This window comes from Elephas maximus, chromosome 16 (assembly GCF_024166365.1).
Source record: "Elephas maximus indicus isolate mEleMax1 chromosome 16, mEleMax1 primary haplotype, whole genome shotgun sequence".
NCBI lineage: Eukaryota > Metazoa > Chordata > Mammalia > Proboscidea > Elephantidae > Elephas > Elephas maximus.
In genome coordinates this window covers 71,859,843-71,874,486 of record NC_064834.1, presented here as the reverse complement: position 1 = coordinate 71,874,486, position 14,644 = coordinate 71,859,843, and the positions used below count along the sequence as shown (strand labels likewise).

General features: G+C 44.8%; 1 protein-coding gene across 10 annotated transcripts in view; it reads left to right on the top strand.

The window, feature by feature from the left end:
• The window catches only part of FGFR2 (fibroblast growth factor receptor 2), a 119,187-nt gene extending 111,621 nt beyond the window's left edge, over positions 1-7,566 (top strand). For 9 of the 10 annotated variants that reach the window (XM_049854697.1, XM_049854695.1, XM_049854703.1 and 6 more), the window contains 3 exons: positions 492-629; positions 2,257-2,362; positions 5,895-7,566. In XM_049854697.1, coding sequence (XP_049710654.1) covers positions 492-629; positions 2,257-2,362; positions 5,895-6,059 — 409 coding nt within the window. In that variant the 3' untranslated portion in view covers positions 6,060-7,566. Of the gene's footprint in view, positions 1-491; positions 630-2,256; positions 2,363-5,802 lie in introns of all 10 variants that reach the window. The other variant, XM_049854698.1, reaches the window with a different exon arrangement.
• Positions 7,567-14,644: the final 7,078 nt, after the last annotated feature.

Sequence of the window (14,644 nt, the reverse complement as noted above, 5' to 3'; positions counted from 1 at the left end):
TGCTAACTCCCTTTGTGACCTCAGCCAGCCCCAAACCCTTAGTGCCTGGAGGCCTCCGCAGCCAAGCAGGGCCCTGTTATCTCCCAGACTGAGCTGGCTGGCCTTATTCTGTCAGCCGCCCGGGGTAGCTCACGACCCTTGAGTCAGGCACACTGGGAGGTGCGACAGTCGGGCGAGAACGTGTAAGGCCTTTGAAGCTTGAGTGTTGCAGTCCTCACACGGGCAATGCTGCTTTTGAGGAGAACACCTTTGTGGAAGAGCGATGCTGAGGTTTGCCTTTTTGAATACTGATGGAACATTCCCTTGGAACATCCCTATGTCCTCGTGGCTTGGGGGATCCTCCTGGGGGCAGGCAAGGGCACACAGAGTGGACTGTGGGAAGGCTTGAGTCATTTGTCTTTGAGCATAAGAAGCAAGTGGGTGTTTGTTTTCTTAACCGGTCTGTGATTAGGATCAGTAAGTAATGCTATGTTTTTTTCTCCTCTTTGCAGCTGGTCCTTTGGGGTACTGATGTGGGAGATCTTTACTCTAGGGGGTTCACCCTACCCAGGGATTCCCGTGGAGGAACTTTTTAAGCTGCTTAAGGAAGGGCACCGGATGGATAAGCCGGCCAACTGCACCAGTGAGCTGTAAGGACCTGTCTCCCCGCTGGGGCCGCTGTGGCGTGGCCATGCCAGTGACGCGCCTTCTATCTCGGCTCTCTAGGGCTCGACTATCTAAACACACTCTGAGAAGAAGAGGAATGGCTGAGCTTTTCTGGGCTCGTTCCCAGAACTGAGATAGATAGCTACACTGACAGCCATTGCTTGTCCAAAAGAAGTAACATCATCCTGAGGTGTATGGAGCCGGACTTTAAATCACAGAGGGAGTCAGGCTGCCCGTCAGAGGCTCCCGCGTTCCAGGCTGAGCCAGGGTGTCTCCCTCTGCTGCTGTCTGTGCTGCTGTCTCTCCTCAGAATGACAGGAGATATATGTTGCTGTCCCTTACACACGGGTCAGCAAACAAGCTAGAAAGCCATTGGGCTGCCCCTGTAGAGTGTAGGATTAAAGGACCAGTGACCCTTGTCCTTGGTGTTTGTGCTTGGCCTTGGCATGGTGAGTGGAGTATGGATATTTCTGGAACCTCCCTTTGACCATTGAAAATTTCTAGCTTGATATCAACTACCTATCCTCCATGTGACTGAACTAAAAAAAAAAAAAAAAATTTTTTTTTTTTTTTTGACTAGTACCCGGTTATTAATATTTTACCCATATTTTAGCACAGAGAATTAAAACTTAGTTCAGTTGTTATCCTCAGAACACCAGATCGGAGTATAAAACCATTAGCTGGCTTCTAGGAAAGCATACCCCCTACCCGAAGTGAAATTATGTTGTGTTTGTGGCGTGTGTCTTGTGCAGTAAAATCGTGGCTTTAAGAAGAAGTCTCTCTGCTCCCTCCCTCCCCCGCCAGGATTAACTAAGAAGAGCAATTGTCCCCAAGACTGGAGACTATTGTGTATCATTTCATGGGGATTTTATATCCATAATCCCATGAGTGCTTCTCGGTGTACAGTAGACATCGGATGAATGGCCACATTTTGTAGTCTATTATATAAAGGCATTGATTGTGTCCCTTGCCATTCCTATTGCTTTTCTAACATAGAGGGCCTGTCGAAACCCATAGTCCAGATAAGGCCTGGGAACGTAGGGTTAATCAGGAAGTTCCTATGCAGCCTGGTAATGGTGAATTAATTCATCAGAACCATACCCTAAAGTTGTGGTTTCCAGGCTTTGTTACTACGTTTTTTTAAACTGAGGAATCTTTGTCGGCTAAAATCTTAAAACCCGAAGTGTCAGGCCGATAAGGTAAAGCCACTTCAGTTGACACAGGTTGCATGCTGGTGACCTGAAGGCCAGCCCGCTCAAATGTGACTCTTCCCATGACCTCAGAATTGCCTTAAAGTTGTGGGTTTATTGATCCCATTTGTGATATGTCACTTTGTAACCGAGATACCAGAAGCCAGTGGGGAAAACCTATAAACGTGTCTTTCTCCGTGGTGTAGGTGTGTTCCTAATGTGTTTTGTGTAAAGGGGTGTTTTTTAAATCAACCTGGCAGTGAGTCCTTAGGGAACATGAATACCTAACTTCGCTGCATGGAAAGTTCGAGATACATTCCTGTAATTTAGGGCACATCTCCATATTGCCTATTAAACCTGTCTGTAGCCTTGCCCCCGGTCCCTGCAAGGTTAATTCACCAGGGAAACCAATGTTTTGCAGGTACATGATGATGAGGGACTGCTGGCATGCGGTGCCCTCACAGAGACCAACCTTCAAGCAGTTGGTGGAAGACCTGGATCGAATTCTCACTCTCACAACCAATGAGGTAAGAAAGAACCTCATTCCGGAAGCCTGCCGTCCTTGCCTGGCTTGGGAGACAAGCCCAGCTTTTTACACGCAGCCTGCCGTGTTGGGGTCTGTGGTGGAGTTTATCATTTTCTCTCAGGGGTCAGACAGAGTTAAGCTGTGTGTTCCCATCAAGCCCTGATTTCTCGGAACTGCATTTTGTCCATTCTGACTCACAAAACCAGACAGAAGGACGTGCCCGAGGCTACACCTCACTGTGGCTTTGGGGTAGGCGGGTGGCGGGTCCAGGGTGTGTATGTGTAGGAGAGTGGAGAGTGGGGGAGTGTTCAAATGCAGCGTTTGGGTTTGCGTTGGAGGGGGGTGCAGGGCGTATGGCTGGTTTGAGCCTGTGCCCTGCTCGTGGGCGTGAGGCCTGCACATACCCCATTACAGATTAGCCTGACTGGGTACCAGAAGCTGTAAGTTCAGCTTACATAGCACATGGCACCATTCTGCATGGTCACAGGTGATCATGCAGTGTGGCTCGTGGACTCTTTCTACATGTATGTAATGGTACACACAGTTTCCTATAACAGATGGCTTACATGTTTTCTTAAGTGAAGATGTGCACCTTTTGTTATGATAAGGCCTTTGCAGTCTTTACCAACTAAAGAAACACTTCGTCACTCCTGCCTGAATTCGCCCGTTTCGATGGCCGCTTCATCATGCCTTTATGGTTGTGGAAAGAGCGTGCTCCAAAGGGGGGAGTCCCTGTGTGATGCAAACGGTTAACACGCTCAACTGCTAACCGAACGGTTGGAGGGTCAGGCCCACCTAGAGGTGCCTCAGAAGAAAGGCCTGGCCATCTACTTCTGAAAAATCAGCCATTAAAAACCCTGTGGAGCACAGTTCTACTTTGACACACATGGGGTCGCCTTGAGTCAGAGCCAAGTCAATGGCAACTGATGGTGGTAGTGGTGCTCTGAAGGACATAAAAGTTAGTCTGCTCATATCAGAAAGACAGTAAACTGATGAAGTCCAATAAAGCCCCATGAGAGAGAAAAATCAATTTGAGATATTTAGTGAAAATGCAGAGCTGTATTTCTTCAAACAGAAGGAAAAAAAAAATTGTCTTAACAACAACTAAAGTTAAAATACGATCCCAAGGGTTCTAGACTAAGGGAAATAATACATTTAATTTCTGACTTAGAAAATAACTTTAGAGTGATTTAAAAAAAAAAATTATATGTGGTGCTAGGAAGCCTCAACCCAGCAACTTTATCTCCTGAGCCTGACCCTGGTTGTGCTGGATACAGGGGGAGGGTGAGTTTAAATGAATACAGCTGACCTTCAGAAGTTGAAAGGAAAGGAACAGTTCAAGAAAGGGGAAAAGGGGAAAAAAAAAAAAAGCAAACTTTCTTCTCCTGCCAAAATTATTGTTTCTACTATAAGTTCCTTTAACCCTAGACTTGGAATCCACAGATACCCCTATTTTTTCCTATCAGATCTGAAGGTTTATGGCTTCATTTTGGAAACTGGGAAAAAACAACCAAAGTTCCGTTTTAATGATCCCGTGGCCCTGTTCAGGGCTGTTTACTTATATACTTATGTGTAAAGTGGGTCCGTTCAGACTGAAATTTGTATCTAGTATCCTAAAATGCAAAGTGCAGAATGCCATATTGTCTAAAGGATATAAAAGTCGAAGTTTCTTTTCCTTCTGAAAATCATTACCACATGCTCGAGAAAAATGGTTCCATTTAGGACAAAATTTCATTTTTATCATTGTAAGCAAAAAGCTGTCTTTTGATGTGGTGGGCGTGTTTGTTTCCAGTCGTGTGGGCAATGCTGATGTTGTTGGAACTGACACAACCCCCGTCTTGGATAGGGACCTCGTCTCTTGCCAACCCTGGTGATGAATTATAGTGAGGTTTTTTTTTTCTCTTGCCTTTTAGAAACGTATGGTCGCCAACATTCTGCGCGGGCTCCTTTGTGATAACGCTGAGGCTCTTTGTGCTGTGGTCTGCACTTTTTGCCCCCTTCTCAGCAAAACCACATGTCATAGGATAGTCACTGGTTTTTGGGGCTATGTGAGCAGAACCACCCCAACATGCCCGCTCAGTTGGGCCGGGGAGCTCTAGAAGTCCCCAGGTTAGACATCTTTTGTAGCTCTGGAGCAGGGGTCAGCACACTGTAAAAGGCTGGAGAACCAATATCTTCAGTTTAACAGGCCACTCGGTCTTTGTCCTACTGATGCTACCTTGCCATTGTAGTGCAAAAGCAGCCGTGGACTTTAAATCAATGAGCCTGTGTATTCCAGTAGAACTTTATTTATGGACCCTGAGCTTTGACTGTTATGTGTCTATGAATTTTTATAATTTTATATAATTTTAATGTCCTGAGATATTCTTCTTCTTTTGATGCTTTTCAGCCATTTAAAAATGTAAAACCCATTCTTGGCTCATGGGTGGTACAGGCGGTAGGCCAGATTCGGTTGGTTTGGCATGTAGGCTGTGGTTTGCTGACCCCTCCTCTAAAGCTACCCAGGCATCTCTCTCCCTGTCCTAAGTCAGTGGGCTCGTCCCCCACAGCCACACCGAGGGGTGCTCTGGAGAGCAGAGTAGCACTTTCTGAATATCAAACCTTCAGGACTTTGAAACTTAACCTCCATTTTCCTGAACTTCTCTTTAACAGCCCATTATGGATTCAACATACATGAGTATTTCCGAGCCTTTTTGAACCTGTTTGCATTTTCAAATTGGAGAGTTTCTGAGAGTAATGAATTACATCTGTTAAATTACCCACTGACTAAGGGAGCCTTCCCTTGAATCATCCTAGGCACTACGATACTAAAATGTAACTCATAATCTCAGCTGTTTAAAGAGGGCCTGGGCACCTACAACACCTTATGTCTTTGACTTTTGCTGGGGCTTGAACTTGAACCATGTACTGTTGGAAGAAGTGTATGTATAGAGAGCAAGTCAATCTAGGTCTGAGTAAGTTGGGCTGGGGAGACCCTGGGTGGTGCAAATGGTTAACAGATTTGGCTGGTAACCGAAAGCTTGGAGGTTCAAGTCCACCCAGAGGCACCCTTGGAAGAAAGGCCTGGCAGTCTACTTCCAAAGCAATCAGCCATTGAAGATCCTCTGAAAAGCAGTTCTACTCTGACACACATGGGGTGGTCATAAGTTGGAGTCAACTCAGTGGCAACTAGTTTAAGTCGAGTTGACTGCCCAACACCCACAGTCCAACAAGATTTTATTATTCTCTGCTGCCATTAGTTTATTCCTAAGAGGTTATAAAAGACAAGTTAAGGGTTGCCTAGGGTAAATAAAGTCAGGGACTTGGGGAGGTCTCTGTGAAGAGCTGGCACGGGCTGGGTCTCTTTAAAGCTTCAAGGGGAGCCCTGTCTTGTCCCAACTCTGATATCAGCATCTCAAGAGCCTGCGTTTGAAATAAAACTCTTCTCTCCCCTTCTTTCAGGACTACTTGGACCTCACGCAGCCTCTTGAACCGTATTCACCTTGTTATCCTGACCCGAGATGAAATAAAACGTCTCTCTCCCCTTCTTTCAGGACTACTTGGACCTCACGCAGCCTCTTGAACAGTATTCACCTAGTTATCCTGACACAAGGAGCTCTTGTTCTTCAGGAGATGACTCTGTTTTCTCTCCGGATCCCATGCCTTATGAACCATGCCTTCCTCAGTATCCACACATAAATGGCAGTGTTAAAACATGAATGCAGGTGTCCCCCTGTCTCCAAACAGGACACCACCAGGAACCTACCTACACTAAGCACGGGGACTTGTTGTCTCTACTTGTATATATGGATCAGAGGAGTAAATAATTGGAAAAGTAATCGGCACACGTGTAAGGAGCTATACAGTTGAGAATTTGTAATCTTCACCAGAAGAGAAGAATGTTTATGGGACGATGGACTGCCTCGGGCCCACCACACGGCCCCTCGGACCCACCGCCACCAGGCGATGGATGGGTACTGGCTGTGGACCCATTGGACTCAAGGCGAACGCGTGTTCTGCCTTCCTTGTTAATTTTGTAATAATTGGAGAAAATATATGTCAGCACACACTTAATAGAGCACAAATGCAGTATATAGGTGCTGGATGTATGTAAATATATTCAAATTATGTATAAATATATATTATATATTTACAATGAATTATTTTTTGTATTGATTTTAAATGGACGTCCCAATGCACCTAGAAAATTGGTCTTTTTTTTTTTTTTTTTAAATAACTATTTGCTAAAATGCTGTTCTGACACAGAATTTCTTAATTTTCACCGAGCAGAGGTGGAAGAAATACTTTTGCTTTCAGGGAAAATGGTATAACATTAATTTATTAATGAATCGGTAATATACAAAACAATTAATCATTTATAGTTTTTGTTTTTGTAATTTAAGTGGCATTCCTATGCGGGCAAGATGTGGGCTGGTTAATCTGTTGCTCAGACTTAACTAGTTGCCAGATCCTTTGAAAAGAGAAATATTGACAGTATCTGACTAATTTGGAGGGGGGAATGAAGTTTGAATTTATTTGCGTTGACACTCTGCTGTCAGGTCGTTGTTCTTAACCAGCTGAATGCCCATCCTGAAAGAACCTGTCAAGGAGAAGGTGTTTTGCTTCCATGTGCAGCTCTGTCACTGGGCCTGTGTAACGTCTAACTGTACTTCCCAGGACAAATAGCACCAGTGTCTTCTTAAGAAGCTGCTCTAGGACGCAGCTTAGTTGAGATGACAGCAGAATGTACTTCTTTGCTGGCAGCTGGTCTTCTGCCCCCAAGTTGCACGTTAATCCGATTAGCCTGTATTCCCTTCAGTGAATAATGGCTTCCAGATTCTTTGTTCTTCGGGAAGCCTTTTGGGATCTTCAAGTCCTGCAATTGGAAGTTGAAACCCAGAGTTGTTCTGCTGATAGTTTTGGGGATCCTTCCATCTTTTAAGGGATTGCTTCCATCTCATTCTGGCAGAACCTCTTGAAAAGATCGGCCAGATACTGACGACATCAGACAAAGCATCGCCATATTGTATGTTCTGTATCAAAGTATTGTGTTTTGCTTCTGAAACATCCACTCACCTTGCTATAGCCGTGCAACATGAATGCAGATTACACTGATCTTACGTGTTCAGAAATTGGAGAAAGTATTTAATAAAACCTGTTAATTTTTATACTGACAATAAAATGTTTCTACTGATATTAATGTTAACAAGACAAAATAAACATCACGCAGCTTATTTTTTTAATACTTGTGTCCTACCAAATGGTTTCCTGTGCTTGGAGGTCTGGACTCACTGCTCTTCGGCATGGTTGCATGAAAGGCAGAGCTGGGAAGATTCTTGGTTTGCTGCAAACAAGGGGACGTGCCAGAGGGCTCGGCCTTGGCCGGTAGTACTTGGGGCAGGTTGATCTGATGGAAAAATAGAAGAGATTGGTCCAAGCCCTGGTTCGCTTGCCTACTGGGACCTCTGTGGGGTCATTCTTCCTTTCTGGGTCCAAGCTGCTCACTGGGGAGCAAGTGAGAAAAAGTTAAATGAGAGCTTTGCAAGCAGGGAGGTGCAGGGATGGGAGTTGTCGAAGATGGGAGATGTTCAGGAGATCTGGAACCTGGGGGTCTTGAAGCCTTCTAGACAGGCTTTTTGGTGGTATGACTATAAATAATTAGTTTAAATTGTCCAAGTACACTTTGTGAAATTTCAAAGTAAATCCTCCACTTGGACAATTTAAACTATTTATAGTCATACCACCAATAATCTGAAGAGGGAAATGGAGTTTTGCCTGTCTGTTACCAAAAGTGACTCTATGACCCTTGAGATTTCGTGATCTCTCCTGGCCAGCCTCATCAGCACCAGGAGAGGAGAAGAAAGCAGACCGACTTCTGAACTTCACCCAAGCTCTTGGAATCTTCTGGAGCCCTTGGTGGTTATAAAGCACTGTCTTCAGGGTCTTTGTTGGGTTGGAGGCTGGAAGTGGGGGAGCGAGGGTCTCATGGGGAATCGGGAGGGTGGGCGACTGTCCTGGTTCTACATTTGTCATCTGTGCTTCCATGTCTTTATCAGAAGAGCAGGGCTTTAATTCCACCCCAAAGAATGTGATGAAAAAACTCAGGTAGGCAAAAGCAGTCAGGAAGAAGTGTCACCTGTGAAGCAGGTGTTCCCAGGGTGGTGAGTGAAGTCCTCGGGGCGTTCGCACTTGTGGAATCCCCATGCCAGGGTGGAGGATGGAAGGGGTGTGCCGGTAGCGGGAGTATCTTCAACGGGAGGCTCCAGGATCCACAGATTCACGTTGTGAAGAACAATGTCCACATTCTATGCTTTTGAGGCTGACGGGCAATTTATGGTTTTTAGTAGACAACGGAAATTATAATGCAAGAATGCAAGTGCTGATCTTTTTGCCCATTTCAGCGAGCTGGGCAGGCAAGAATCCTAAGCCAGTGGTTTGTCATTTTATATTTAGAATTATTTTGAGGGACATTTGTCATCAAGGGAAAAAAAATGTGGTCCATGAGAGGGAAAATATCTTGGGTTTTTTTTTTTGAGAACTGCCCCAAATAAACTTATACAGGCAGAACTTGATAAGAATCATGGAACTTTTGGGTTTTCTTGCCCACCTATTGTTAGTTGCTGTTGATTCGGACTCATGGCAACCCCATCCAATGGGAAATTGGTTGATTAGTGACAATCAGTGATTGCCCTGGAATAGTGAGATCTGTTCATTTGCTAAGAATCAAGAGATTTCAGGGTTCTTGGTGAGGGAGTGATTGATATTGTTAGCTCCCTTGAGTCAGCCCCCAACGCATGGCAACCTCATGCAAAACGTGCGGCATGGAGACACTGCCTGGTCCTGCCCCATCAGCATGATCAGTTGCAGATCAGACCATGGTGATCTGTAGTGTTTTCACTGGCCGATTTTTGGGACTAGATCGCCAGGCCTTCCCTCTTTGTCAGTCTTAGTTGGAAGCTCTGCTGAAACCTGTTCAGCATCATAGCAACACGCAAGCCTCCACTGACAGATGAGTGTTTGCTGCACATGAGGTGCCCTGGGTGGGACTAGAACCCTGGCATCCCACATGGAAGGGGAGAATTCTACCACTGAATCACCAATGATCACGACGGAGGGATAGCCACCACCAGCTAAACTAGGAAGGGTATATTCAAGGACTACCTCTGAAACCCGGCTTGGTAGCCTCTGGCAGGACAGGGCGGATCAAGAAGCAGGGCAGAAAAGCGGCACCCTTAGGAGAGGTCTGTGAATTCCTGTGGAACAGGGTCCACCCTCATCCACCACAGCCACTCCAGTCCCCTCACCTTGGGGATCTTGTCTCCACCCCATCTTGTGTGAAGGACCTTGACCCCACAGACAGTAAACTAAAATGTGTAGTTACAGGAAAATGGCTGACAGGCTTGGAACAGCCATGGATTACTAAGCCAACAACCATTCTGAAAACAAAAAATTGGTCTTCTGGCTTGTGCTGTATAATTAAAGCTCTAGACCGGCTTGGGTCCAGAAGACTCTTCTGTGATAGATTAGGGAATCGAGGCTTAGCCTGAGGTTCCTGAAGGTCACAAGGCTGGAAAATGGTCTAAGTAAACAAGACTGGCCTTGGGCAATACAGGAGAAAAATGGTAGATGGTTTGGTTGGATAGATGAATATATTTCTAACAGCTGGGTAGTGTTGAGCAAGTCACAGATCTGCCTGGACCTTCCTTTCCTCAGCTGTAAAACTGAGCTTTTTAACATTTCAGCGATTTTTAGGATATTCATAAAATTGCACAACCATCACTGCTGTCTAATTTGAGAACATTTTTATCATGCTAAAGAGAAACCCCATACCCTTTAGCAGTCACTCCTAATTCTGCCCTGTGGGCAGCCACGAATCTATTTCCTGCCTCTAGCACCTTGCCTATTCTGGACATTTCATATAAGATAGAATCATGAAATGTGTGGCCTTTTGTGTCTTCTTTGGCTCAGCAGAACGTTTTCAAGGTTCATCTGTGTTGTAGCATGTGTCAGTACTACTTTTCTTTTTTTGACTTAATAATATTCCATTGCATGATTGTACCACATTTTGCTTATCCATTCATTGGTTGATGAACATTTGGGTTGTTTCCACCTTGGACCATTATAAATAATGTTGTTACGAACGTGCACGTACAAGTTTTTCATGGTCATATGTTTTCATTTCTCTTTGGTATATACCTAGGAGTGGAATTGCTGCGCCATTTTACGTTCCCATCAGCAATGTATGAGTTTCAGTTTGTCTACAGCCTTGCCAACACTTGTTATTCTCCAAGTTTTTTATTATAGCCATCTTAGTGGATGTGAGGTTTCCTGAGAATTTAATAGCTGAGGAGATAGCAGTCTGATCATGGTTCAAAGATACATAATAACTTACTGGGTTATCTTGACATACTTCAAGTACAGTAAAATCTGCAAAAACCAGAAACTGTAAGGCAGAAACCTGTCAGAGAAGGAAAACTCAAATATTTTCCACTAAAACGAGCAATAGAAAAGTGGTAAGACCACCCTGTCCGAGGCAGAAAACTTGTGAGCCTCGGAAAAATAAGGCCATCCTTATGGAGAGTTCCAGCTCTCACAGGTTTCACTGTAACTGACCCAGCTTCTGCACTTATAAAACGGCTGAGATAGCTGAGTGGCCTCTGTGGAACCCTCATGGAATGGAAAGATTCAGAAACTGACCAGTTTGATCTCTTTCATCCTGGTTGGGAGAGGAAGGAAGTACTCCCACGTGATGCAAGAGGAGAGACTTTTCCTGGCTGAAATCCTTGAATCATCTTGGTCCCCACACCCTAAGTTTTATACCAAATGAAGCTTGTGCACCCCCTGGCACTGGTTAACGTACCAACCAACCCTTACGTGTGCGCATAGGAGTCCTTGCCCAGCCTGCATTTGATGTTATTTATTTTTTGATTCTTTTAAAGATGAAAGCAGAGTTTACCTTCTCTTTCTTTTCATCCCCAGGAAGCCTTGGAATGACTTGGCTGAGTACCTCGGGCAGGGATGGCAGACGCCTTCCCCGATGTTCTGGCATGAGGCCCTTTTGTACCTTGTTTTCCTCAGGGTTTCTGGAGGTTTTGATGGACTACTCAGAATTGCTCGAGGTCAGGTCACAGGAAGTGGGTGGAAGGCAGGGGACGTGAGGACTGCCAGCATCCACTACCTAGAAACTCCAGCTGCCTCGCCATCCTCTCGGGACCTTTGAAGTAAAAGTGGTGGGTTCCTGCCAACTTGCGAAGCTGAACCCCAGAACATGGAGAGTGCAGTGACAGGATTTAGCCTAAAATACCTATGTGGGGACATGATTTTTTCTTCTGTGCCTAATACAGTGCCTCCTTCAAGAGTGTGTCTTTTTACTCTGCTTTTCCTTTTAATTCTTGAGGGAATGTAACTGAGCAGTGCCTGGGTCCTGTGCAAATCAAAATCCATAGCACAGTGTACAGTAAGTCCCCAGGTTACGGATGTCAGACTTACAGACAGCTCGTATTTGCCCTTTAATGTTACGTAAATTAGCCCTCGGTTTGAAACGAGGGCAACAAATCCTTCATAACGATCGCTTTCACTTGTTGCTTGTGCAGCTTTTACGTCACTGAAAAGGGCTTGAGCCTTTTGCACTAATCAAAACCCACCCACTGCCTTCAGGTCGATTTCTACTTATAGCGACCCCATAAGGTTTCCAAAGAGGTAAATCTCTATGGAAGTAGACTGCTACACCTTTCTCTCGTGGTGCAGCTGGTGGTTTCAAACCGCCAGCCTTTTGGTTAGCAGTCAGTTGCTTTAACCACTGTGCCACCAGGGGCTCCTTTTGCACTAAAGTAAGGCTGAATAAGAACTGTGTGCACTTGTTTCAACTTACGAATTCGACTTAAAGACTGAAAGACACAGTTAGGAATGGATCTTGCTTGTAACCTGAGGACTGCCTGTAGGTGGGACAGAGAAGGCTGATGGATTTATAAATTAAGACTAAAGGAAGATAAGTTTGTAGCACCTGGTCCCTTTCTCAAATGATCACTGTGGGGATTAAATGAGATTTACCCTGGGAAGCACCAAGCACAGTGCCTGCTACATAGCACTCAAATATTCACTGATATATTTAGATGATAGATAGATGTTGTGTGCCGTTAAGTCAATTTCAACTCATAGTGACCCCACGTGACAGAGCAGAACTGCCCCATACAGTTTTAAGGGCTGTATTCTTTACGGGAGCAGCTCACCAGGTCTTTCTCCTGCAAAGCCACTGGGTGGGTTTGAACCCTCAACCTTTTGATTAGCTGCCCACCTTTGCATCCCCAAGGCTCCTTAGACAGATAAAGATATAGAGCTATATACAGACGCAAAGATAAAATATTATAATTTTATTATGACTGAAGAAACTTATTTATGAAATTGCTAGCCGGTTGAGAATACTACTAGGGTTATCTCCCCTCTCTCCTGTTTTTAAACAAAGAAACATTGCATAAGTTTTAAATCAATGAAAAAAATGATCAGAATTTTTTTTTAATCATGAATTATATTCACAGCATCTTCAACCTGTTATGTTCCCCTTTTTAAACAAACATTTGCTCCATAAACACTAGCCAGGAATGCACTGTAAGATCTTTACGGGACAATTACAAGCTTTTAGAATGGCACAGACCAATCTGCTGAGTGGTTTAAGTACTAAGGACAAAAAGGCAGACCAGAACAGGAGCAAGAGCTGGTAGGGTGTTTGCAAGGGAAGCTTCCCTTTGGCCTGCCCATGGTGTTGTTACAAGCAAATCAAAATGGGTACCGTGACAAAAGGAAATATCACCCGGGCAAAGTAGGGAAGACCTGGTCTCATGTTCTCCAAGTGTTGTGATCATGCATTGTTCAGGGGCCACCCCGCTGAATCTTCAGGAGTTGTGAAATTAGCACAGGTCACCTGGCAGGATAAAAAAGAGGTGGAAATAAACTCTGTTTGGTCCGCAAGGAAATTCATCACAGTTCCAGTCATCCATGAGTGGATCCCAGCACATCCTACAGAGGTAAGACAGGAGAAGACACTGAGGGGTTTGAGCAGTCTTGGGGCTGCCTTTTCATATTGCTCTGTGACTAGACTTGGCACCTTTTCTGGAACAAGGTGAAGTGTATCTTTGCGCACATCGTCAGAGCAGGAGAGGAAACTGGAAAAGCGACTTCCTTTCCTGGCATCGTCTATACACCCCGTAAGACTATCCTTTGGCTGCCTTCTGCTGGGTTTAGGTTTAACTAAAATGCCCAAGCTCCTCATTCTCTGCTGGCCCTTACCCAGGGCCAGCAGAGCTGTGAAGGAAAAAGGCAAAGTCAAAACATCAGACACAGACTGGCAGTGATACTGCCTCGGCTGATGGGGTGTGGGTAGGGGAGAAGCTTGTTCTTTAGTCACTTCGATCAGGGGTCAGCCAGATTCATCCCACCACCTGCTTTTATACTACCTATCAGCTGAGAATGGTTTTTACATTTTTAAGTATTTGAGAAAATTCAAAAGAAGAATAATGTTTTGTGACGTGGAGATTATATGAAATTCAGTGTCCATAAATAAAGTCTTATTGGAACACAGCCACATTCATTCATGTATTAGATAAACAGATAGATAGCTGCCATTGAGTTGACTCCAACTGATGACGACCTTATTATGTACAACAGAACGAAATTCTGTCTGGTTCTGTCTCATCTTCACGATCACTGGCATGTTCAAGTCCATCACTGTGGCTATTGTGCCAACCTGTCTCACTGAAGGTCTCCCACACCCTTGTTGACAGTCTGCTTCACCAAATATCATGGCCTCCTCCAGCAACCCAACCCTCCCAATGATGTGTCCAAAGCAAGAGACTCAGACAAAGTTTTGTTGTGATCCATGAGGCTTTCGTTGGCTGTATTTCAGAAATAGGTTGTCAGCCCTTTCTTCGTAGTCTGTCTTAGTCTGGAAGCTCTGCAGAAACCTGTCCACCATGGGACACCCTGCTGGTATTTGAAATTCCGGTGGTATAGCTTCCAGCATCACAGCAACACGTAAGCACAAACTGCCAGGCTGACAGATGTGTGATGGCATTTACCCATTAGGAATGCATAAATATTTTCTATGGTTGCTTTAGTGCTCAAATGGCAGAGGATAGCCCACAAAAGCTGTATGTATTTATGATCTGATGTCCTTTACAAAAAGGTTTGCCAACCCCTGGCTTACGTGATGATGTCCCACTCGGATGTCAGGTCCATTCAGTAGCTGGGGGTAAGAATAGCTGCAGACAATGAGGTCTTGAAAATCGGTGATGCTTTTAAGAACAGGGTC